General features: G+C 36.0%; 1 protein-coding gene across 4 annotated transcripts in view; it reads left to right on the top strand.

Moving 5' to 3' along the window:
* gphna (gephyrin a) overlaps positions 1–24,242 on the top strand; it is a 138,149-nt gene extending 113,907 nt beyond the window's left edge. For 2 of the 4 annotated variants that reach the window (XM_073826676.1, XM_073826674.1), the window contains 13 exons: positions 4,985–5,077; positions 6,239–6,294; positions 8,840–8,959; positions 9,498–9,556; positions 10,213–10,366; positions 10,456–10,577; positions 11,790–11,877; positions 12,275–12,348; positions 14,782–14,846; positions 15,305–15,406; positions 17,526–17,629; positions 19,551–19,647; positions 22,866–24,242. In XM_073826676.1, coding sequence (XP_073682777.1) covers positions 4,985–5,077; positions 6,239–6,294; positions 8,840–8,959; positions 9,498–9,556; positions 10,213–10,366; positions 10,456–10,577; positions 11,790–11,877; positions 12,275–12,348; positions 14,782–14,846; positions 15,305–15,406; positions 17,526–17,629; positions 19,551–19,647; positions 22,866–22,999 — 1,268 coding nt within the window. In that variant the 3' untranslated portion in view covers positions 23,000–24,242. The remainder of the gene's footprint in view (positions 1–4,984; positions 5,078–6,238; positions 6,295–8,839; positions 8,960–9,497; positions 9,557–10,212; positions 10,367–10,455; positions 10,578–11,789; positions 11,878–12,274; positions 12,349–14,781; positions 14,847–15,304; positions 15,407–17,525; positions 17,630–19,550; positions 19,648–22,865) is intronic. The other 2 variants (XM_073826677.1, XM_073826675.1) reach the window with 1 other exon arrangement.
* The last annotated feature ends 1,496 nt before the right edge of the window (positions 24,243–25,738 follow it).

Here is a 25,738-nt window from a genome sequence, read left to right as displayed (position 1 = left end):
TGAGCGCTACCATCAGTCCTGTGTCATGCCAACAGTGAAGCATCCTGAGACCATTCATGTGTGGGGTTGCTTCTCATCCAAGGGAGTGGACTCACTCACAATTTTGCCCAAAAACACAGCCATGAATAAAGAATGGTACCAAAACACCCTCCAACAGCAACTTCTTCCAACAATCCAACAACAGTTTGGTGAAGAACAATGCATTTTCCAGCACGATGGAGCACCGTGCCATAAGGCAAAAGTGATAACTAAGTGGCTCTGGGACCAAAACATTGAAATTTTGGGTCCATGGCCTGGAAACTCCCCAGATCTGAATCCCATTGAGAACTTGTGGTCAATCCTCAAGAGGTGGGTGGACAAACAAAAACCCACTAATTCTGACAAACTCCAAGAAGTGATTATGAAAGAATGGGTTGCTATCAGTCAGGATTTGGCCCAGAAGTTGATTGAGAGCATGCCCAGTCAAATTGCAGAGGTCCTGAAAAAGAAGAGCCAACACTGCAAATACTGACTCTTTGCATAAATGTCATGTAATTGTCAATAAAAGCCTTTGAAACGTATGAAGTGCTTGTAATTATATTTCAGTACATCACAGAAACAACTGAAACAAAGATCTAAAAGCAGTTGAGCAGCAAACTTTGTGAAAACTAATATTTGTGTCATTCTCAAAACTTTTGGCCACGACTGTACATGCTTTTTTGTGTTAAAAGTGTGTTAAATTTTGAAAAATTGACAGCTTTTTACAGCAATTACAGAACTTATGAAAAATTCTCATATAATTTTTCATATTCATATTTTTAGTTCTTTTATAATATAATCTATGAAATTTATTTATTTTTTCCCAAAATATATATTTTTTAAGAATAAAGTTTTAATTTCTCTAGACTCTGTTTTAATGCATACTTGAAAAATATTAAACAAAAAGTATGTCTAATTAATTGAAATCATTACACTTGCACAATTTAAGAGCAATTTATTAAAAGTTTAACAAAATTAAATACATTTAAGTTTTTTTTTTCATGCAAGTGCTATGACAAGTCTCATTTAGCTTAACGCCGTACACGAATCAAGGTTTTTTTTTTTCAATTATATAATAAATAAAAAGAAAATAGATAGATAGAATACAATAAAAAGAAAAAACTAGCTAGTGTTAGAAGCCTTAAAATAGAAGAGCAGAAAACAAGCAGTAAGTAAATGAATATAGTATATGAGTATAAGTCTAAAAGTTTTTTTTTTTTTTTTTTTTTGAATAGAATAGAATTAAAATAGAGGGTCAAATAAAGATGGAAGAGGTGTGTTTTTAGCCGATTCTTGAAGATGGCTAAGGACTCAGCTGTTCGGATTGAGTTGGGCAGGTCGTTCCACCAGGAGGGTACATTTAATGTGAAAGTCCGTGAAAGTGATTTTGTGCCTCTTTGGGATGACACATTAATGCGTGGTTCACTTGTGGAACGCAAACTTTTAGAGGGCACATAAGTCTGAAGTAATGAGTTTAGGTAAAGGGGTGCAGAGCCAGTGGTGGTTTTGTAGGCAAACATTAATGCCTTGAATATTATGCAAGCAGCTATTGGCAGCCAGTGCAAATTGATGAAGATAGGTAAGATGTGCGTTCTTTTCGGCACATTAAAAAATGAATCTTGCAGCTGCGTTCTGGATTAACTGTAAAGGTTTGATAGAACTGGCTGGAAGACCTGCTAAAAGAGCATTGCAATAGTCCAACCTGGACAGAACAAGAGCTTGATATATATAGTATTTATGTGTACAATCAAGTAACCACTGTCATCAGTACTACTGTCATTACCATCACACCAAGCTCTTTAAACAAGTAAGTTTTTCCCCAAAAATAATTATTTACCTTTCATTTTTATGTTTAAAATGAATTGAGTGCTAGATATCTTAAAGATTGCATCACTATTGGGGCACTGTTTTAGCGTTCATTTCAGACGACAGCATTTGGTATGGACTTCTGGCTTACATGTGGTCTCTTTACGGGCCTATGCTCAGCTGTGTTGAGTAGATCTGGGCTTGTATTGTAGCTGCAGGGAATCGTTGCAGTTTCACAGTGACTGGGTTGTCAGTGCTCTGTGATGCGTGCTTGTGTACTCATCTCTGTGTTTAGATAACACCGTACCCATCTGTTTGATCTCCCAATCCAGACACGCGCTATATTTAGAGCCTCGTCAGATGTGCTGTTTTAGAGAAATAAGTCTTTTCTAATCAGCCTCCAACCGAGGAGAGGCCTCATTAGCATCAGCTCGTTCTCCCTCTCTCATTCGCGCGCTTTATCTCTACAAGAGCGCCTTTGCACTCTCTCGTTCTTTTCTTTTTCTGTCTCTCTTTATTCTCTCTCTCTCTCTCGCTTTCCTTCTGGCTCTGCCTGATTCTTTATTCCTTCCCCTCTTTCTCTCTCTCTGTATGTCATCTCTCTTTTCTCTTCTTCTTTTCATGTGTGGGAGGGCGCTTGTTGCTCCCCCAAGAGATCTCAGGCTTTGTGTGTGAGTGTAAGTGTGTGTACACGTTACACTGTGTGTTGGGTGTTCAGAGGAAATGGCACATCTGTGTTTCAGGGCACACTCTCATCCACCTTTCCTGCCCCTTTATTTAGACTATGTGCAAATTCTTGTGCTTTCTTATGAAAGTATGAAATGTACGAAATTTGATCACTGATGTGTGCTCTTTATAAATAGTAGAAATACATTCCTGGACATACTGCATCTGGCCTTTTGACTTGTTAAAGGGAACCTTGGGTATTAAGACTTGTATAGCTTAATATAACATAAATGATGCCTCTTGTTGAAATATGTAGTAGAAAACCCATGACACTATTATTTCGAAGACGTGGCGCTGCCTTTTGCTATTTTTACCGCAACACAACTCGGAAGATAAAATACTGACACAATGCCACATTGTGCCGCTTTTGGTTGTAATTTTCAGTCGAAGGGCAAAAAGAGAGAAGAAATGTAAATCTTCACTGCTTTCCTAGCGATGAAAAGAGGAGAAAAGAATGGGAAAATGCATGTGGATTAATAAAACTTTCTAAAGACTTGCGTATTTGTTCTCACCACTTCAGCCCTGATGTCTTTGAGGCTTTTAGTAGACCACAGCTACTGAAAGAGCTAACTAACAGCAGAGACAAGAAACGCTAGCAGTGTTAATATCGTTTAATGAAAAAAATTCGTCCACAACATTTTTTCACAGACAAAAATGAGACTATAAAGAAACCAAAACTTGTTTTGAATGATAAAAACTGACGGATATCTACTTCAACAAATTGAAACGAGAGGAAATTGTTAGGGAGGGAGGATTTGGGAAGAGATTCATTCAGAAAGAATCTGCTGCGTGTTTAGGAGGTTAGATGTGTAACTATGAACTGAATCATAGACTATTAATCTATCCGGCGGGACATAAATGTCTAAAATGTCAATATCTGGGAGTAAGGGAAGAGCAGACATGGATAAATTTGACAACGCAAAACAGATTTCAATTCGGTCTGGTTTTATAAGTGCAGAGACCGAAGCAATGCCTCTCACACTAAGCAAAAGTATCCTTTCGCATCTCATGAATGGACAAATACACACAAAAAGTTTGTTTAATTGACCGTTTTGACGAGTATTCATGTAATCACACTCAGTTACGTCTTAGGTGAACGTAATATCGGACATGTGTTAGTGCATTGCATCCGTACATTCAGTTTTAAAGGGACAGCAGCCTAAATTAGGTGCTGTTGTCTGTGTAATTGATGTTAATCAAGCAACAAAAGAAAGACAGAAAATCACTCCTTGCTCTTGACTGAATCACTTTAGTAGCCCTAATAAAGGTTTATCTAAATGTATATAGAGACATAAATATTTCTGCTTGAATGAATGAAGAATGTGGTAAATAATTTGTCATAAACAATGCATATTCATCCTATTTAACCATTGCCATTTCATTGAAAAAGACCATGTTCTTGTTTCTTTATGAGAAGTGGTTTCATTTAATTTAGTATAAAGGCATGTTAAGTGTCACAAAAGTTAAATCTGTCTGTCATGATAAAACCTTCTTGTCAAACCTATACAATGAGTAATTTTAAAGAAATGTTTAAATGCATTACACTGTAACTAAACCAATTAGATTTTAGCCGACTAAATCTGCTGTAGATATGATATATTTACTTGACTAAAACAATTCGGATGACTAAAATCTGAATGGCATTTTAGTCAAAAGACTAAGACTAAATTAAAATTTGACACTGAACGCTAGATGCCAACATCTGGTAGGATGTAAACTTGATGCCGCTTGTCATGATGCCGCAGCCGCTGAAGGAGTTTTCACTCGATATCCAGGGCCATTTAGACTCCTTGTGGGGAAAAATCGATGGTACGGCACTTGGTTTATACTTACACTTATATCCATCACCACCTGTAAGCTCCTACAGTAGCTGTGGTCATAACAGTATTTTATTTTCCGAGTTGGGTTGCGGTAAAAATAGGGACAGGTAGCACCAGTAGATCACAGAGTGCAACCATTTGACATCATTGAAATAATGGCACCCCCCATAGTCAATAATATGTTTTAAATGATTTTTTTAAATAACGTAAATCTTTCATTGTTTTTTTTACTACTACTCATTTTAGTAAGAGACATCATTGATGTTATATTAAGCCATACAAGTCCCTGCAAACAAGTACAGTTTAATCACAATTAAAACTTTCTAGCTACCAACAACATTTTCTGTGGTTCCCCTTGCAGAATTTTCCCTCTTGGACACCAAAAGTTAGCTGTGTTAGCTGGATTGGATCTTCTAGATAATAAAAATCACTTCTTTCATTCTTACATGCATCTTTTAATGTTGTATGGCTGCATGTGTGCATTTGCTTTCTCATATAGCTTTTGCTGGCCTCTGATCTAGGTGTATGTCCTGTTTTTTGACTTGTTTAATTTTTTATTATGTATTCATGATTGAATATCAGACTTTTTTCCTGTCCTTTTTCTGTGTTTGTAGATGGAATGGGTCGAGTTCTGGCTCAGGACGTCTATGCCAAAGACAACCTGCCTCCTTTCCCTGCATCAGTTAAAGATGGCTACGCTGTTCGAGGTGAATACCCATTACTGCAAAATTTTACCACTTTTCCACCAAAATGGTGCAGTGTTCTTGCTGAAACCATGCTCATAAACATTAATTTACACATTACAGTTTTTGTTTACAAGTCTTACGGCTAGTTCACACTGCCCCAACAAATGCCAGCGAACATAAACATTTAGAGAACGCATAATATCAAGCATAATTTAATTTTAATAATTGCATTCCTGTGATGGCAGAGCTTTTCAGCAGCCAATACTTCAGTCTTCAGTGTCACATGTATCAGTCTAATATGCAGATTTGCTGTTCAAGACACATTTCTTATTATAAATGTTGAAAACAGTTGTGCTACTTAATATTTTTGCACAAACCATGAAACTCATTACCAGTATTGTAAATGCTTTAATGCCACTTTTAATCAATTTAATGTGACATTGATGAATAAATTTTTTTTTTTTTTTTTTTTTTTTTTAAATTGGTTTTACGCTAAGACTGGGCGTAATGTAAGATATACAATTATATAATTGTAATTATATAGTGAAATTTAATTATTCCAAAAATATAGCACTTCAGTACCATGGTAAAAATGTAATATGGTTTCTATGTAGTTGTATGAAAAACACTTTACTTTTAGTATAAATTTTACTTTAGTATAATTTTCACTTTACTTTTAGTGACCCTGTACCACTAAATCACTAAGTCTTAAATAGTATAGGTATGGGTCAAAATTATTCATTTTTCTTTTATGCTATATCATTAGGATATTAAGTAAAGATCGTGTTCTATTAAGATATTTTGTAAATTTCCTAACGTAAATAAATTCAAACATAATTTTTGATTAGTAATATGCATTGCTAAAAACTTAATTTGGACAACTTTAAAGGCGATTTATCTATATTTGGATTTTTTTGCACCCTCAGATTTCTGATTTTTAAATAGTTCATTCCACCTTTGCCGCATAAACATTATATTGAACATTTATCAGACTTATGCAATTTTTTTATCGAGGAAATTTATATTGCTGGATAATTAATGCTATTGATTTATCGCCAAGCCCTATTTTACGCTTAACAAGATATAAAAGCCTTATTTTTTAATTTTGACTATTATGATCTTATTTACCAAACCTTTAAACCTAAAAATGACTGTACAAGTTACTCTTTTACTGTTTTTCAGCTGCTGATGGTCCTGGTGATCGCTTCATCATTGGAGAGTCTCAGGCTGGGGAGCAGGTGAGTTAAAATAACAAAAGCTAGTTAGTTAACCTAGTCTTCTTACACTATTGTGCCTTCAAAACCTGGCATCTCCCTCACACATACACGGGAAATGCCTGCTTTTGCACTGCCTTGTGTCTGCAGGAGGCTTGTGTGCTCAGATGGCAAGACAACTCAGACTCAGTGAGTGTGTTTAATGTGTGCATTACACACACACACACACACACACACACACACACAGAGAGAGAGAGAGAGAAAGAAAGACGGGGAGATCCCCGTAGGCTGTGTGCAGCAGAGTGCAGGCCAGCACTCCAGTGCTCATGGCTGACGTCCATACAGTGCTCTGTCTGGAGTGTGTGTTTGCATTCGAGTCTTGGGTCATTCTGTTATACTGTTGTTTTCTCAGCTAATGGCTTACGACTCTGGATATGTATGTCATTTTGCATGAAAAATAACAATTTGACCAAGTATTAGAAGGATGCAACATCAGGGTGTGTTCACACTTGTAGTTTGGTTCGTTTGGTTCATTTGGTCTGCACCAAAACACAAAATGATACATTTAGTCCTGATCCACTTAGCTTTCACAATGGTATTTTTGATAGCAATTAAGTCAAGTTGAATGATGTATATTTTGTGACCGAACTCACTCTGGGTGTATGACATCAAAGTAACCATTCACTGATTGGTCTGCTGATTGCCGCTTTAAGTCGAATACACACATTGACGTCTGTTGGACTAAGCACGCTCGTTGCGTGCAAATGATTTTTTTCACCACCTGCAAACTCACAAAGAGCTCATAAAAGGCACTTTACCTTTTCATTGCTCCACGTTTGCCCTCTGCTCATTTTGTTTTGGATACACCGCTTGTTCCCTTCAAGAAATCATGTCGCATAGCTTTGCATCTTGTCATTACTTCCTGTTTTTGTTTAGTTTAGAAGTATTTGGTCTCTGTATTTTATTCCAACCACACCAGAGTTTGTTTGGAAGCGGACCGAGACCCATATTTTTGACGGTCTCGCTCCGCTTGTTTGGTGCACACCAGGAATCGGATGGCAGAGTTCACACTTACTCAAATGAACCACACTAACAGAGCAACCGCACCAGAGTTTGTTGGGAAGCGGACCCGAGACCCATCTTTTTGATGGTCTCGATCCACTTGTTTGGTGCACACCTGGTTTCGGATGGCAGCGTTTACACTTACTCAACTGAACCGCACTAACAGAGCAACCGCACCAGAGTTTGTTGGGAAGTGAACCGAGACCCATCTTTTTGACCGTCTCGGTCCCCATCAAAAAGATGGGTCTCGGTCCACTTGTTTGGTACACACCAGGTTTTCGGATGGCAGCGTTTACACTTACTCAAATGAACCACACTAACTGAGCAACTGCACCAGAGTTCGTTTGGAAGCGGTCCAAGACCCATCTTTTTGACCGTCTCGGTCTGCTTGTTTGGTGCACACCAGGATTCCGATGGCAGAGTTCACACTTACTCAAATGAACCACACTAACAGAGCAAACGCACCAGAGTTCGTTGGGAAGCGGACCGAGACCCATCTTTTTGACCGTCTCGGTCCGCTTGTTTGGTGCACACTAGGGTTTGGATGGCAGCGTTCACACTTACTCAGATGAACCGCACTAACAGAGCAACCGCACCAGAGTTCGTTTGGAAGTGGACCGAGACCCATCTTTTTGACCGTCTCGGTCCGCTTGTTTGGTGCACACCAGGTTTCAGATGGCAGCGATTACATTTACTCAATTGAACCACACTAACTGAGCAACCACACCAGAGTTCGTTTGGAAGCGGTCCAAGACCTATCTTTTTGACCGTCTCGGTCCGCTTGTTTGGTGCACAATTGGTTTCGAATGGAAGCATTTACACTTACTCAATTGAACCAAACTAACAGAGCAACCGCACCAGAGTTCGTTGGGAAGCGGTCCAAGACCCATCTTTTTGACCGTCTCGGTCTGCTTGTTTGGTGCACACCAGGATTCCGATGGCAGAGTTCACACTTACTCAAATGAACCACACTAACAGAGCAAACGCACCAGAGTTCGTTGGGAAGCGGACCGAGACCCATCTTTTTGACCGTCTCGGTCCGCTTGTTTGGTGCACACTAGGGTTTGGATGGCAGCGTTCATACTTACTCAGATGAACCGCACTAACAGAGCAACCGCACCAGAGTTCGTTTGGAAGTGGACCGAGACCCATCTTTTTGACCGTCTCGGTCCGCTTGTTTGGTGCACACCAGGATTCCGATGGCAGAGTTCACACTTACTCAAATGAACCACACTAACAGAGCAACCGCACCCGAGTTTGTTTGGAAGCAGACCGAGACCCATCTTTTTGACGGTATCGTTCTGCTTGTTTGGTGCACACCAATGTTCGGATGGCAGCGTTTACACTTACTCAAATGAACCACACTAACAGAGCAGTCGCACCAGAATTTGTTTTAATCGAACCAAACATGTGTGAACACACCCTCAGTGTAGTTTTGCTTCCACACCACACATGTACAAATATATGTTTTCTGATACAGTGGCTAAAGGTCTTTTTCTGTCTGTAGCCCACTCTTACAGTTATGCCAGGCCAAGTGATGAGGGTGACGACAGGTGCTCCTATCCCATGTGGTGCAGACGCTGTAGTGCAAGTAGAAGACACAGAATTGCTACGAGAGTCTGAAGACGTAAGTGTATTACATTCTCAACCACAAACTATTTTCAACCATTTTAATTAATATAATTTTTAATTAAATGAGAAAAAACGCTCAGATTTCTAATAAATAACTTTAACCAACTTTAATTAAGTTATTTCCCTAAAAGAACAAAGTATGTTTATATTAAATAATGTCTACCTTTGAGGATCCCAGTTTTGTTAGTTTAAGCTAGCTTCTGGGGACAATTTTCATGTTTTGTCTCAAAGGTGAAACATGCATAGTTCAAAGTATAAGACAATTGAAGAGAAAAACAACCAAGTATGTTTAAAATATAGAAAACAACATAAGGAATTTATGAATGCGTAATTACAATAAATTCTACAGCAGTGTTTTTAAGGAAGTTGCAGTAGTATGTTTTGTATTATCTTAATTTAGTATAGATTCAACACACCACACACACTTCTAAACAGCATCTAGCAACTTCTCATATAAATTAACGTCCAATATCATTCATGAGTGTACAGGTTGTGTGTTTGTTTCAGTTTGGTTGGTTGGTTATGAATTATAGGGTACAGAGGAGCTGGAGGTGAGGATCCTGGTTCAGGCTCGTCCAGGACAGGATATCAGGTGAGTGGGATTGAAGTTTACTTTCTCAAAAAAAAAATCTCAAAATCATTGTTGGAAAGGGTTCAAATACACACAAATGCTGGAAAACTCAAGAATTTTTGGGACCTGTAGGATTTTTCTGAAGAACAGCAAGCAGTTTAACTGTTCAGGACAAACAAGAGACTCTACTACCACTAAACTAAAAATAAACAGCTGTGGATCATTCAGGTAACAACACAGTATTTAGAATCACAGAGATGTAAACTTTTTTTGATAAATTCAACAATTTCTCTTGTGGACTATATGTACACATCTTCTATGTGAAATACCTTATTCAGGTCAATACTAAATAAACAATAACATGCATTTTGTACGATCTGTCTTATTTTGGTAAAATAATTAACATTTTGCAGATTCTGAAAGGAGGATGTAAACTTTTGACCTCAACTGTATGTATTGGCAGTAGCAAGTTCCTGTACTTGCTTTGCAGCAGCAATAATCTACAACAACAGCAATAACCAACAGCAGCGGCAGCGTAACAGATCTATTCCACCATGACCAAATACATTAACACTATCATATCCATTACCATGCTAAAATCTTTCAAGAGTTGTCATGATAGAACTGGTGTTATAAAAACCAATGTTAATCGTTTCTTTTTTTTCTGTCACACACAGGCCTATAGGACATGATATCAAGCGTGGAGAGTGTGTGCTGGCCAAGGGCACTCACATGGGTCCATCTGAGATTGGCCTCCTGGCCACAGTAGGAGTCACAGAAGTGGAGGTGCAGAAATTCCCAGTTGTAGCAGTCATGTCCACTGGCAACGAGGTAGGACTTGTGCGTCACTTTGTTACTTACTTTTGCCCATGGTAATTTAAAATGTGTTTTAATGTGTTTACGTACGCTTATGCATGCAGTTGTTAAACCCTGAGGATGACCTTCACCCAGGCAAGATCAGGGACAGTAACCGATCCACACTGTTGGCCACCATTCAGGAACACGGCTATCCCACCATCAACCTCGGCATCGTCGGAGACAAGTCAGCATCCCCTCCTTACCACACACACATACACACAGTCAGCTCTGCACATGTCTAAATCTTTCCAAACTCAGCACTCCTCAGAAACTCCAGCTCATATATTAGAATCGATACAGGATCATACATCTCAGCAGAATTTACTGAAAGACAGCAGTTCTTGCAGTGCTCTGAAGTATTTTCCATTTATTTATATGTGCATACATATACTGTAGGGATGTAAATTATGTATAAAACATGTATAAGAAGCAAATACAAATAGGTTAACAATGATAAGTCAGTGATAAGTAATTAAAAACAAAATAATTGTGCATTGTTTCCTTTTCTGCATTCATCTAAATGAACTTTAATGTTTTCTTGAAGTCAGTAGTGCTTTTTTGTGCTGTCCTCATTTTGTGGATTTGAAATATTAAATAAAGTATTTAATACATTTAGTTTAAATATAAAATATAACAATATATTGTGTATTTTAAAATATTTGTATATGATTTCATGATTAATGAATTAATAAATTGCTCAAATGTGACATTGGACCACAAAAACAGTCATTAGGTTAATGTTTTTTTAAATTGAGATTTATACATCATCTGAACAAATAAGCTTTCCATTGATGTACAATATTTGGCTAAGATACAACTATTTGAAAATCTGTAATCTGAGGGTGCAAAAAAATCTAAATATTGAGAAAATCGCCTTCAAAGCTGTTCAAATACAGTTCTTAGCAATGCATATTATTACTTATCAAAGATTAAGTTTTGATATATTTATGGTAGAAAATTTACAAAATATCTTTATGGAACATGATTTTTACTTAATATGCTAATGATTTTTGGCATTAAAGAAAAATCAATCATTTTGATCCATACAATGTATTGTTGGCTATTGCTACAAATATACCCCTGCTACTTAGAACTGGTTTTGTGGTCCAGGGTTACAAATATTATTATTAATTTCTGTGGAAACTGTGACGTTGTACTTTTTTTTCCCTCAGGATAAATAGGTTTAAAAGAGCATTTATTTGAAATAGTTAGCTTTTCTAAAACTTTAAATCAATTGAATGCATCTTTGAAAAATATTAAATTCAAGTTCTTGCTTACGTGTAATATAAGCAAACATTTTACACTTTTAACTTCACTAATCTGCCAGTAATTGATTTGGCAAAGAAAAAATTGTCAGTCATTTGTCATAATCATGTTTTCTATCTCCCCCCTGCAGCCCAGACGACCTGCTGAACGCCCTGAACGAGGGCATTAGTCGTGCTGACGTCATCATCACCTCTGGGGGCGTGTCCATGGGTGAGAAGGTCAGTTGATTGGAGTTGCCTGGCTAATGAAAGGTCACATGCTTGAAATGTCCAAGCTTCCCAATACAGCAATGTGGCCTCACAGATCAATCTGTTTCATGTCAAGGAGAAAATTCCATTGGTTTACCCAGAGGCCATAAGATCTCAGAGCAAATGTTTGCCGCAGGCCACCATATGTTTTACTGCCATCTAGTGCTTCTTCTTGTTTCTTGTCACAAAGCAGGATTTGTTAATCTGACCTTTTATTTTGGGTCTTTGCCCAGGCAGCAGTGCACTGACCGCCTCTTGCTCTTGATTTTCCGCCCTATTAATTAAAGCTCTTTAATTACCCAATGTTTCACTTCAACAGGTGCGGATAGATGTGTTGTCCTACATGACTCTCTCCTTTTTTTTTCAGGACTACCTGAAGCAAGTGCTGGATATAGATCTCCATGCCCAGATCCACTTTGGCCGGGTGTTTATGAAGCCAGGGTGAGTGAGAGAAGCAGAATTAGTCATGCAGAGCCAAACTACAAAAAAAGTCTGGATGGGGCAGCATGTGGTTGTTGGATTGAGGATAAGTTGTTTCTTGTAAACTGCCTTAAAACTCTTTAAGGATTTAATACCATGGCCTAAAAAATGTTGGCAGCACCAAAATATTGATAAGAACCAGTGTACCCTGACTCCCAAAAGTTGCAAAGTACTACACCAATCATTTCACTTCAGCTTTTGCCTTTTTTGCGTGCAGTGTGGTTTATGAATATAGGCATCTGATTCAACTAAGACAAAGCAATATTATTGTGTTTCTGTTAGGGCTGTTAAATGATTAATTGCGATTAATCACATCTAAAATAAAAGTTTATGTTTACATACTAGATGTGTGTGTACTGTGTATATTTATTATGTATATCTAAATACACACACATACATGTACAGTCAAGCCCGAAATTATTCATACCCCTGACAAATTCTTACTTAAAGTTACTTTTATTCAACCAGCAGGTTTTTTGTTTTATCAGAAATGACACAGACATCTCCCAGAAGATAATAAGATGATGTACAAGAGGCATCATTGTGGAAAAAATTATTACTCATCTTTTATTTACATTTGAACAAAAAGTGGCATGTCCAAAATTATTCATACTCTTCTCTATAATCAATAGAAAAGCCTTTATTGGCTATTACAGCAATCAAACGCTTCCTATAATTGCTGACCAGCTTTTTGCATGTCTCCACTGGTATTTTTGCCCATTCATCTTTAGCGATGAGCTCCAACTCTTTCAGGTTGAAGGGTCTCCTTGCCATCATCCTGATCTTTAGCTCCCTCCACAGATTCTCAATTGGATTTAAGTCAGGACTCTGGCTGGGCCACTGCAAAACGTTAATGTTTTTGTCTGCTAACCATTTCTTCAACACTTTTGCTGTGTGTTTTGTGTCGTTGTCGTGCTGAAATGTCCACTGGTGCCCATGGCCAAGTTTCTCTGCAGACTGCCTGATGTTGTTGTTGAGAATTTTGATGTATTGCTCCTTATTCATGGTGCCATTTACTGTGATTAGGTTTCCTGGTCCACCAGCTGAAAAACACCCCCAAAACATTAGGTTCCCACCACCATGTTTGACAGTGGGGATGGTGTTCTTAGGGTTGAAAGCTTCTCCTTTTTTTACACCAAATGAAGGCTACATCATTGTGGCCAAACAATTCAATTTTTGCTTTATCTGCCCTGGTGAAAAAAACAGCTAAAACCAGCCTAGGCTGGTTGGCTGGTTTTAGCTGGTCAACCAGCCTGGTTTTAGCTGGTCATAGCTGGAAGGCAGGCTGGTTTTAGAGGGGTTTTGGCCACTTTTGGTCAGGCTGGGAAACCACCAGCTAAAACCAGCCTGACCAGCCTGGCTAGGCTGGGAGACCAGCTTAAACCAGCTACTTCCAGCTTAAACCAGCTAAGACCAGCCAACCAGCCTAGGCTGGTATTAGCTGTTTTTTTCAGCAGGGTGACCATAAAACAGAAGACTAGAAGTCTTCTTCTTTGTCCAGATGAGCATTTGCAAAGGCCAAGCGGGCTTTTGTGTACCTTATCTGGAGAAGTGGTGTCCTCCTTGGTCTGCGTTCGTGGAATCCAGTGGTGTGCAGTGTCCGTTGGACTGTCTGCCTTGAGATGTTGCCACCAGCAGAGCCCAGATTCATCAGGATGGCCTTGGTGGTGATCCTTGGATTCTTTTTTACCTCTCTCGCTATCCTCCTGGCCAGCACAGGTGTCACTTTTGGTTTCTGACCACGTCCTCTGAGATTTTTCACAGTACTTTTTAATAATACTTTGCACTGTAGCCACTGGAACTTCAAAACATTTAGATATGGTCTTATAGCCCTTTCCTGACTTGTGAGAAGCCACAATGCGCAGCCGCAGGTCCTCAGTGAGCTCCTTTGTGTTAGCCATGACTGTCCTCAAACCAACAGCAGAGAGCTTCTGTTTTTCACCTGTTGAGTTGATTAAAACAGCTGTTCCCAATGAATCAGGGAAATTAGGATGCTTTAGAACAGCTTGGACTATTTGGAATGGTATAGAACTTTGGATTTTCCCATACACTGTGACAGTTTGCAAAGGGTATGAATAATTTTGGACATGCCACTTTTCGTTTAAATGTAAATAAAAGCTGAAAAATATATTTTCCACAATGATGCCTCTTGTACATTGTCTTATTATCTTTTGGGAGAAGGCCGTGTCATTTCCGGTCAAAAAAACCTTGCTGGTTGAATAAAAGTAACTTTAAGTTAGAATTTTCCAGGGGTACAATATATGTTTATATATTTATACTTGTATATAATTTAGGACCAGCTTAAACCAGCTCAAAACAGCAGCCATAGGGTTTTTGCAATAGGGTTGTTCCTGGGACGTTGAATATTGATGCTTTATTCTTTTTCTATTTCAGTTTGCCTACTACGTTTGCCACCTTAGACATCGATGGTGCCAGAAAGCTGATCTTCGCCCTTCCAGGTATATTCTGCTGTGTATTTGACATGTTAAGTGTGTATGTAAACGAATGGAGAAGTTTTGATAGAAAGAGTTACTCTGAGTTGGAACTGTTTAGAATGTACACAAATGAAAACACATACATACACAAATCCAGGTGACTTGAGTTTCCTCTTTCTTCCACGTACTGTATGTACTGTAACTTCTCTTATTCGAACTATTTTCTATAAACCTATCTCACTACATCTAGATAGTACCATCTCCAAACGAAATGGTCCCTTCTCCATAAAACTTAATCAGTCCACGGTTGCCCACCTGTGTACCTTTCTGCAAACCTGCATCTCCCCTGCTTGCCCACCGGTCCGATTAGCTTTCCTAGGCTTGCCCCCACCCCAAGCCAACTGTACTCCCACCTTGTGCCTTCAGAAACCAGGTGGTCGAGGCAGTGGTGACAGTGGCGATTTCTATATTCCCCTTCAAAGGTAATTTCACCTACAGAGACACAGGGGCGACTCTTCTGGAGGCTGTGCCCCTGAGTGACAGCGAGGCCAGCAGACTGCCTGTGCCTCCTCCCCCACGAGGAAGTAGGTGCTCTTAATTCAGGAAATAAGCCCTGTCTTCAGCCCGAGCTCAGAAAACGGAAATGGACTTGAAATTTTGACACAAAACCCTAATTAACTGGTTTTCGAAACCAGAACAGGATATAGCATGAAATCTCTTTATAGTGCACTTGGGCTCATTTGGGACCAGAATGTTAATTATTCCAGACATTGCAAGATGAAAACATGAAAAAGCCTTGTCTAATCTGTAGTAACAAACCACAAATGAAACGTAGGAATAATATTTTTGTTCTGATTTTCCAATGTGATGCTTTCTGTTCTGTTTTCTGAGAGAAGCTTTGTGTTTTTGCCTCTTTTTTTTGCGTCCATGGCGCTCCTTGTAGCTTTAGATCTGTTGCAGCCTCCCAAAGCCCTTCCGTTTGTGTACCGTGATGTGGCTTAGTGTCTTGAAACTGCTGTTTGTCTGAAATAGTCCCGTCCTCCTTTTGCTTTCAATGTCCTTCTTCCCTTCCTGTTGATTTAATGGAGGGCACCTCTGCACTTAATACACTGGTTTCAGTAGTATAGTACACATTTGTCTTAATCAGAGAGTCTTGGGTTGTTTTTACACTTTATTTGATTTGCTTTGGTTGAATCAGAGTTCAATTCCATTCCTAGTATTATTATGCTTTAAAATGTACATGGACACAAATGTACATTTGCATCATCAGTGTGAGTGCAGCTTTCACACCAACCAGACAAACTGAACTCTGTTGTCAAATAGACTCAGTTCAGACCCAGAAATGAAAGATTTGTCACCATTTGATCACCCATGTGTTGCTACAATCCTTGTGTGACTGTCTTTTTTCCATATAACACAAAAGAAAAAACTGAGCAAAATGTTAATGCTGCTATTTTTAATTTATTGATAAAAGGTATACAGAAAAAAAAACCAAGTAGCTTAATTCAACAAGGACACATTAAATTGATCAAAAGTGGCCATAAACACATGGTGTTTATAATGCAAAACATAATTATAATGTTGCAAAATATTTCTATTTCAAATCATTTTGAAATAGAAAGAATTCATAAATGTAGAAATGAATGGGGTTTAGGGGAGACACTGCAGGCAATAACACCGGCTTTTTGGTTTTTCATAAAGTGTTTTTTCAGACTAGTGGAAAGAAAACACCCAAAGACACTGTTAAGTGTTTCTATTATAGCACTTTATCTATTTGTGTCAATAGATTTCAAGTGCAATACATATTTTTAAAGGCTGTTTTCTCAAAATGAGCCATAAATTCCCCCTTCAGTAGCACTACACACACCAAACTTTACATTTTTATTTTTGTCTATATCCTGAAGGTTTTTACAGAGGGATTTGTTCATATATAATTTGCTTGATTTTATACATTTTATTCCCCAGAAAACTGTAAAAAATCTTTTCTAAAGTATTTTCTGAATTATGGAGTGACAAAATTAGACCCAAAATTCCTTCTGTAAAAACTCTTAATATGTCAAAAAAAAATGTAAACAAGAATTTTGAAACTGACTTCATCCAGTGTTTAGATTTTTGTACTAGAAATGTATGCAAATTAGCACACGTTTCATTAAACAATGCATATTTAAACCTAACATTTAAGAAAACTTGTAATACAAAAAATGTTTGCAATTAACAATATAATCAATCAACTGAGTAAGTAAGGCGATAACTATTAGTTATTGTTTTACCCTATTCACCTGCAGTGTCTCGCCTTAAGATTGTGGAAGATTTTCAGCAAGATGTCATTTGCCATCACAAAGCTATTGCTTGATTTCAGGCATTTTTTGTAGTATTTTATGGTGTTTTGTTGATTTTGGAGCTTGATAGCCACTGATTACTGTGAACTTGAAATGTATGTAAAAGAGCAGCATGAACATTTTGCTAAATGTCTTTTTTTGTGTTCTCTGAAACATAAGTTTGGAACAACATGAGGATGATCGAATGACAGAATTCGCATTTTGGAAGTGAACTGTTGCTTTAAAGACATCAGGAAACAAGCTGAATTCCTATCTACTACAGATGATCCACATTTCAGAGAGATTCTGCCCCTGCCTCCACCCCTGACCCCAAACCGTAAGCCATAGTCTTCACCTCAACAGTCATGTCTCCTTTCTCTCTCAGGTAACCCAGTGTCAGCTGTTGTAACCTGTAACCTCTTTGTCATCCCTGCATTAAGAAAGATGCAGGGGATTCTGGACCCACGGCCCACCATCATCAAAGCCAGGGTGAGTATGGCCTGTGGTATATATTAACATGTTTTTACTATGTTATTAATGTTTCTATGTGAATTTTGTATTTTAAAAACCTTTCCAAAGCATTACATTTCATAAGAACTTGTCATTGCTTGTTCATTTGAACTGAAGAAATCAGCACCTGCTCTGAGACGTAATAGTGATTGTCAAATTGTGAACAAGCTGATTTTTTCAGCGAACCTATTGAATCAGATTGCATATTGCAATTCATTCACAAATTGGACTGATCTGATAGCAGCTGTTCTCGAGTCAATGACTCACTGATTCAATGATTCAGTCAGAGTGAGTCTTCATTTCTAACTTAAAATGAGCCAAGAACTAAGATATCCTTTGAGCTTGAGTGTGCGCGCAACTGATTAACTGATTTAACCCCTATGCATCTTCCTTGTTCCTGTAGTGTTTGCCTAGCGTTCTTCTCAAAATGATAACACACTTTGTCCTGTTATGTCAGTTTTTATATGGTACACTACCAGTCAAAAAGTTTTTAAACGGTAAGATGGTTAATGTTTTTTAAAGAAGTCTCTTCTGCTCACCATTCCTGCATTTATTTGATTCAAAGTAAAGCATATTATATATTTTTACTAGTTTTATATTTTATAAAATATATATATATATAAATGTAATTAATTCATGATTAAAGCTAAATTTTCAGCATCATTACTCAAGTCTTCAGTGCCACATAATCAGAAATCATTCTAATAAGCTGATTTTCTGTTAAAATTTTTTTAATCAATATTTAAAATAGTTGAGTACATTTTTTTTTTCAGGATTCTTTGATAAATAGCAAGATTCAAAGATCAGCATGTATCGCAAATAAACGGCTTTTGTAGCATTATACACTATACTCACTATTTTTTTTGGAATTTTTTTTAATTAATATTTTTTATTTAGCAAGGATGCTTTAAATTGATCAAAAGTGTATATGAAAGGTATACAGAAAAAATAACTAGTAGCTTAATTCAACAAGGACACAATAAATTGATCAAAAGTGGCCATTAACACATATATAATGTTGCAAAAGATAATAATTTTGAAATAGAAAGAATTCATAAATGTAAACGTTTTGCAGCACAAATATTTTCAACACTGATAATAAGAAATTATGCATGATTTTTTTTTTTCAGGATTCTTTGATAAATAGCAAGATTTAAAGATCAGCATATATCGCAAATAAAAAGCCTTTGTAGCATTATACACCATACACGCACTTGTAATGTTACAAAAGATTTCTAGATAAATGCTTTTCTTTTGAACTCTCTGTTTATCAAAGCCACCTTAAAAAATTCTACTCTGCTGTTTTCAACATAATAATAATACATGTTTTTTTGAGCAGCAAATCAGAACATTAGAATGATTTCTGAAGTATCATGTGGCTGGAGTAATTAATTACATTTTAAAATATATTCAAATATTGAATATTGAATTGAATATGTTATTTTGAATAGTAAAAATATTTCAAAATTTTACTGTTTTTGCTGTACTTTGGATCAAATAAATGCAGGCTTGGTGAGCAGAAGATGCCTTTAAAAACATCGAAAATCTTACTGTTCAAAAACTTTTGACTGGTAGTGTATGTTTATACTATTTTGTCAACACACATGTAGTTTTTCCTTTTTTTTTAACATTATATGTTGTATTTTATTTTTACTTGTTTGCACATTTGAATTCAGTGTCCTGTTTGATGCTTTATGACAAGTTTTGGTAATGAAATATAAAGGATATAGGGTGGAGTAGATCAAATTGCAAAATAAACCTTTATTGATCAGTTTAATTCTAATGTTTTATTAGGGTATCTGCACTTTAAGTCCAGTGTACTTCATCCACCACTGTATACCTGTGACTTGCATTGTGTTTCTTGCTTAGATGTCGTCAATATGTGTCCTTTTCTTGCCAGTTGTCTTGTGATGTAAAGTTGGATCCACGTCCAGAATATCATCGCTGTATACTGACATGGCACCACCAGGAACCACTTCCCTGGGCACAGAGCACAGGTATACATAATTAGTTATGTATATCAGTAACATTTTTAATGCTTTTTAAAGGAGACTTTTCTGCTCATCAATGCTGTGTTTATTTGATTAAAAATACAGAAGAAAAACTGTAATATTGTGAAACGTTAATGCAATTTAAAATAGCGGTTTTCTATTTTAATATACTTTAAATATACTGTGATGTAAAGCTACATTTTCAGCATCATTGCTCCAGTCTTCAGTGTCACATGATACTTCAGAAATCATTCTAATATACTGATTTGTTACTTTTATTATCAATGTTGGAAACAGTTGTGCTGCTTAATATTTTTTTGGAACCTGTGATACTTTTTTCAGAATTCTTTGATGAATAAAAAGTTAAAAAGAACAGCATTTATTCAAAATAAAAATCTTTTCTAACAATATAAGTTTTTACTATCACTTTTTTTTAATCAATTTAACACATCCTTACTTAATAAAAGTATTAAATTATTTCAAAGAGAGAAAGAAATAAAACAGTTACTGATTTATTATGTTGGAAACAGTCATGCTGCTTAATATATATATATATATATATATTAGTGGTGGGCCGTTATCGGCGTTAACGTGCTGCGTTAACGTGAAACTCTTATCGTGCGATAAAAAAAATATCGCCGTTAATCTATTCTCAAATTTGGGTTGGGAGCTGGGTCTAAACTACGCAAGCTATGGTGACTTTCACCTTGATAGTTTAACGCGGATGTATACCAAGAATATGGTCGCGCGTTTAAGTCTCCTCCGCCAAAACACAGACGGGATCGCGTCGTCCTCCATTCATGAAAACAGAATCTACTATAGCGAAATGCCACGTAAATTCGTCGTTTTTTGGATTCATAAATCAAATGTTGGTCAGTCACTTAATTCAAATCGCGATATGGACTAGTGTATGTGAAAACTGAAATGCAAAAAGACCGTTTTAATATGAATCCGATATGTTCCGTTTGCCTAGCTGTATGTATGCATTGCGGAGACGAGCTTTTACTACACGCTTACTGAAACACACGTGACGCTCCCGGTAATTTTTTGGCATTTTCATCTCACATGAACAGATAAACTCAATCTCCCAAACTGCTGTGCGTGTCACTTTTACCGTTTCATTTGAGAAAACTAGCATCATATCATACTGTATGACACAGAAACTTCACGGCAACCTGTCAAAATAAAAGTACGGTGTAACATGTAATGGGTTGGGTAGGTGTTGACGTTAAAAAAACACAATCTAATAGGTAGAAAAAATAATTTCATTGTTAGTTAGTTAGTAAACACAAGTACATCTAATTGAACATAATTTATTTTCATCAACAAATTATCATAGAACAGCTTTATGAGCTTTATGATCCAGACTTTAAGTCATTATTTGGGTAGCACACATATTCTGAATGCCTTCAGCAGAATTCAAATTAGCCATTTTAATCTAGATTAATCTAGATTAATTCCAAGATTTAATCTAGATTAATCTAGATTAAAAAAATTAATCTATGCCCACCCCTAATATATATATATATATTTTTTTTTTTGGAAACAGTGATACTTTTTTTCAGGATTATTTGATAAATAAAACATCAAAAAAAAAAGAACAGCATTTATTTAAAATAGAAAACTGTTTGTTTAAAGTCCGGGGTCAGTAATTGTTTTATTTTCTTTCTATCTTTGAAAGAAATTGATAATTTTATTCAGTAAGAATGTGTTAAATTGATAAAAAGTGATAGTAAAGATGCTATTTTGAATAAACTTTTTTTTTAACTTGTTATTCATCAAATAATCCTTCAGTAAAAGTATCACAGGTTCCAAAAAAATACTAAGCAGCACAACTGTTTCCAAAATTGATAATAAAAGTGACAAATCAGTATATTAGAATGATTTCTGAAGGATCATGTGACACTGAAGACACTGAAGATTAAAATTCAGCTTTGCATCACAGAAATAAATGAATTATAGTTTAAAGTATATTCAAATAAAAAAATTGTTTTGAATTGCAATTATATTTCATAATATTACTTTTTTCTGTATTTTTGATCAAATAAATGGCACGTTGATGAGCATAAGAACATAAAAAACTAATAGTTATCGCCTTACTTAGTTTATTGATTACATTGATAATTGCAAACATTTTTTGTATTACAGGTTTTCTAAAATGTTAGGTTTTAATATGCAAATGAGGCATTATTTAATGAAATATGCGCTAATTTTGCATACATTTCTAGTACAAAAATCGAAACACTGGATGAAGTCCGTTTCAAAATTCTTGTTTAATTTTTTTGACATCAAATGTTTTTACAGAAAGGATTTTGGGTATCTCATTTTGTCACTCCAAATGATAAGCAAATGATATGTGACCCTGGACCACAAAACCAGTCATAAGGTTAAATTTGACAAAACTGAGATTTATACATCATATGAAAGCTCAATAAATAAGCTTTCTATTGATGTATGGTTTGTTAGGATAGGACAATATTTGGCTGAGATACATCTATTTGAAATCAGAAATCTGAGGATGCAAAAAAATAAAAAAGACTGAGAAAATCACCTTTAAAGTTGTCCAAATTAGGTTCTTAACAATGCATATTACAAATCAAAAATTACATTTTGATATGTTTACAGTTGGAATTTTACAAAAAATCTTCATGGAACATGAACTTTACTTAATTTCTTAATGATTTTTGGCATAAAAGAAAAATCAAAAATTTTGACCCATGCAATGTATTTTTAGCTATTGCTACAAATATACCCCAGCGACTTAAGACTGGTTTTGTGGTCCAGGGTCACATATATGAACAAATCCCTCTGTAAAAACCTTCAGGATATAGACAAGAATAAAAGTGTGGCGTTTGGTGTGTGTGCAAGTGCTGCTAAAGTGTAGATTTATGGCTCAGTGTAGGAGAAAAAACTCATTTTGAGAAAACGGCCTTTAAAAATATGGATTGTAATTGAAATCTATTGACACAAATAGATAAAGTGCTATAAAAGAAACACTTAACAGTGTCTTTTGGGGGTTCGACTAGTCTGAAAAAACACTTTATGAAAAACCCAAAATCTTAAACTTGACAGATGCATGAAAAAACAATGTTTTTGCCTGCTCTTATAAAACATTTAAAATCGTACTGATCCCAAACTTTTGAGCGGCAGTGTATATAGCTTAGAAATAATTGATTTGCATGCAAAAAAGCAAGTAATGCCCTTTTTCCTGCTCTGCTTTCTAGGAAACCAAATGAGCAGTCGGCTAATGAGCATGCGCAGTGCCAACGGCCTTCTGATGTTGCCTCCGAAAACAGAGCAATACGTGGAGTTGCACAAGGGTGAAGTCGTGGACGTCATGGTCATAGGACGGCTATGATGTCATCTCAAGGGGACAGACCAAGTACAGAGCAAGAAAGTGGTGCATGTCCACATATCATTACTATTCTGTAATATGCAACGGCACAGCTAGTTTTTATTGATTTGGGAGAAGTTGATCCAGTATAATCAACGTTTCGAACCAAGACGAATATGTGAAATTTCTGAAAATACGACTTCGGAGACATCATAGTATTTCAAAGACAGAAAAAATGATACCTTTTAAAAGTGAGAATATATATATGAAATATAAGAGATTTATTCTGTAATATATTGTTATAATTACTATGATTATTAATATAATGATGAATATTATCATATTAAGCAACTCTGTTCTCTTTCATTGCAATTGCTTTGTGTGTTCAATGCTAGAACTTATAGATAGCCGTAGCATTTTAATAGACAGCTGTTGGCGCCTGTCACACATCCATCAGAAAGCTTATTTTCTCATCGGTAGAAAATGTGCCACTGAGGAATGAAAAGCTCTTCAGGGCTGGAGCTGGATCTTTTCATGGCTCCTCGAAGTGCACCAAGGTGACCCAGCTATCTTTCCCTTTAGTATGATATGCTCCATAAAGACTTCATTATGCTTCATAAAGGGTTTACAAAACCGCTTTGCTTGTCGTTTATCTTGTGAGTCGTGTTTATGTGCGCAGTGCCAAAAGCCAGGGCTGTGGGGGAAGGTCTAGTGGTCTCATGACGCCGAAAAGCAGCGCGTGCCCGCCGGGTAGCACAGACTTTGGGCGGAAGCGACGAGGGTCCGGCGGGGGTCCGCGTAAACTCTGTGCTACTTCGGCGTGCCCCGGAGGCGTGTCCTGTGCTACAGGCTACCTCAGTCTGGAAAACATACTGGCCCTCATAGCTCTGCCCTTATTACTCTCTATTTTACCCACTACCCTTACATTTAAACTCGCCCGGCCCAATCCTAGAGGCTGAGCTCCCTGGAAACTTTTCTTTGTTTCACTTCGAAGATGAAGACACAGCTTATTTAAGTGCTGACAGCCTTTTTAAACGAATTACATAAAATGTACAGTCCAAAAAATGCAAGAGTGATATTGTACAGACAAAGTGACCAGCACTCCTGAGGAATATACCATGGGATTGAAAAGATATTGAAAAACTCTGTACTATAATATCATTTTCTGTAATACTGATCTAATGCGAGAATTAAAATTCTTGATCATTATGTAAAGACGTGGTTCAGTTTCTTTTTTTAAATAAACACTGAAAGCTGGTTGACTTGAGTTCTCCTTATCTGTTGCTTATTTATTTTTATGCATGATCAATGTTTATTATATAAAAATATATTCACATTTTTATTGAATCATATAAAAAAAAGTAATAAACAAAGGGGAAAACATTTTTGACCATTCAGGTCTTCAACAGACAAAATATTTTTTGAGGAATCGCTTTATTTATTTGTAGCTGTAATTTCAGCATGCGGGCATTATTTTTCCCTTTTTATTTCATTTTTTTTCTTGCATCTGAACCAAATTTGGGTCTTCTGGATGTTCACCTTTTGTAATTTGTATTTTATTTTATTTTGATTAGAGATACAACTCTACTGAAATATGTGTTTTTCTTTGAACATTATTGAAGTTTTCTCTTATTTTACGAAACTAATAGGACAGCCTTAAAAAATTAAATAAAAAATCTTCATTCTTTTCTACTATTTAACAGAGGCGGACAGTAGTGAAGTATTTTACTCTGCTTTAAAAGTACTTTTTAAGCCTCTACTTTATCAGTGTGTTGTTGTTGTTTTTAAAGAAAACTTTACAACATTTCAAAGCCTAATATTGTACTTTTTACTGCACTATGTTTCATATTAAATATCATTTAATACTTAATGACATTAGAAATGTAGTGCTTTTTTTTATTTACGTATAATTTTTGGAGCTGCAATTTCAGTGTGTGGACATTATTTTTTTCTTTGTTTATTTCATTTTATTTACTTACATTTTATTTTTCTGCACCTGAACCAAATTTGGGTCTTCTGGATGTTCAGACCTTTTTATTTTACTTTAATTTTAATTTATTTTGTTTTATTTTATTTGTTTTATTTTTTATTTTTTGATAAGAGATACAACTCTGCTGAAATATAAGTGTTTTTCTTTAAACATTTTTAAAGTTTTTTCTTATTTTACGAAACTAATAGGACATCTTTGAAAAAAAAAAAAGTAAAATAAAAAATCGTCATTGTTCTCTACTATTTAACAGAGGTGGACAGTAGTGAAGTATTGTACTCTGCTTTAGAAGTACTTTATCAGTGTTTTTTTTTTTGTTTGTTTTTTTACTACACTACGTTTCATATTAAATATAATTTAATACTTAATTACATTAGAAATCTAGTGCTTTCTTTTATGTATTTATTTAATTTTTGGAGCTGTAATTTCAGTGTGTGGACATTATTTTTTTCTTTGTTTATTTCATTTTATTTATTTACATTTTATTTTCCTGCACCTGAACCAAATTTGGGTCTTCTGGATGTTCACACCTTTTTATTTTATTTTATTTTATTTTATTTTATTTATTTATTTTTGATAAGAGATGCAACTCTACTGAAATATAAGTGTTTTTCTTTAAACATTTTTAAAGTTTTCTCTTATTTTATGAAACTAATAGGACATCTTTAAAAAAAAAAGTTAAATAAAAAATCTTCATTGTTCTCTACTATTTAACAGAGGCGGGCAGTAGTGAAGTATTTTGCTCTGCTTTAGAAGTACTTTATCAGTGTTTTGTT

The sequence above is a fragment of the Garra rufa genome, chromosome 21 (genome assembly GCF_049309525.1).
Source record: "Garra rufa chromosome 21, GarRuf1.0, whole genome shotgun sequence".
NCBI lineage: Eukaryota > Metazoa > Chordata > Actinopteri > Cypriniformes > Cyprinidae > Garra > Garra rufa.
This window is presented reverse-complemented; position numbering and strand designations above follow the sequence as displayed.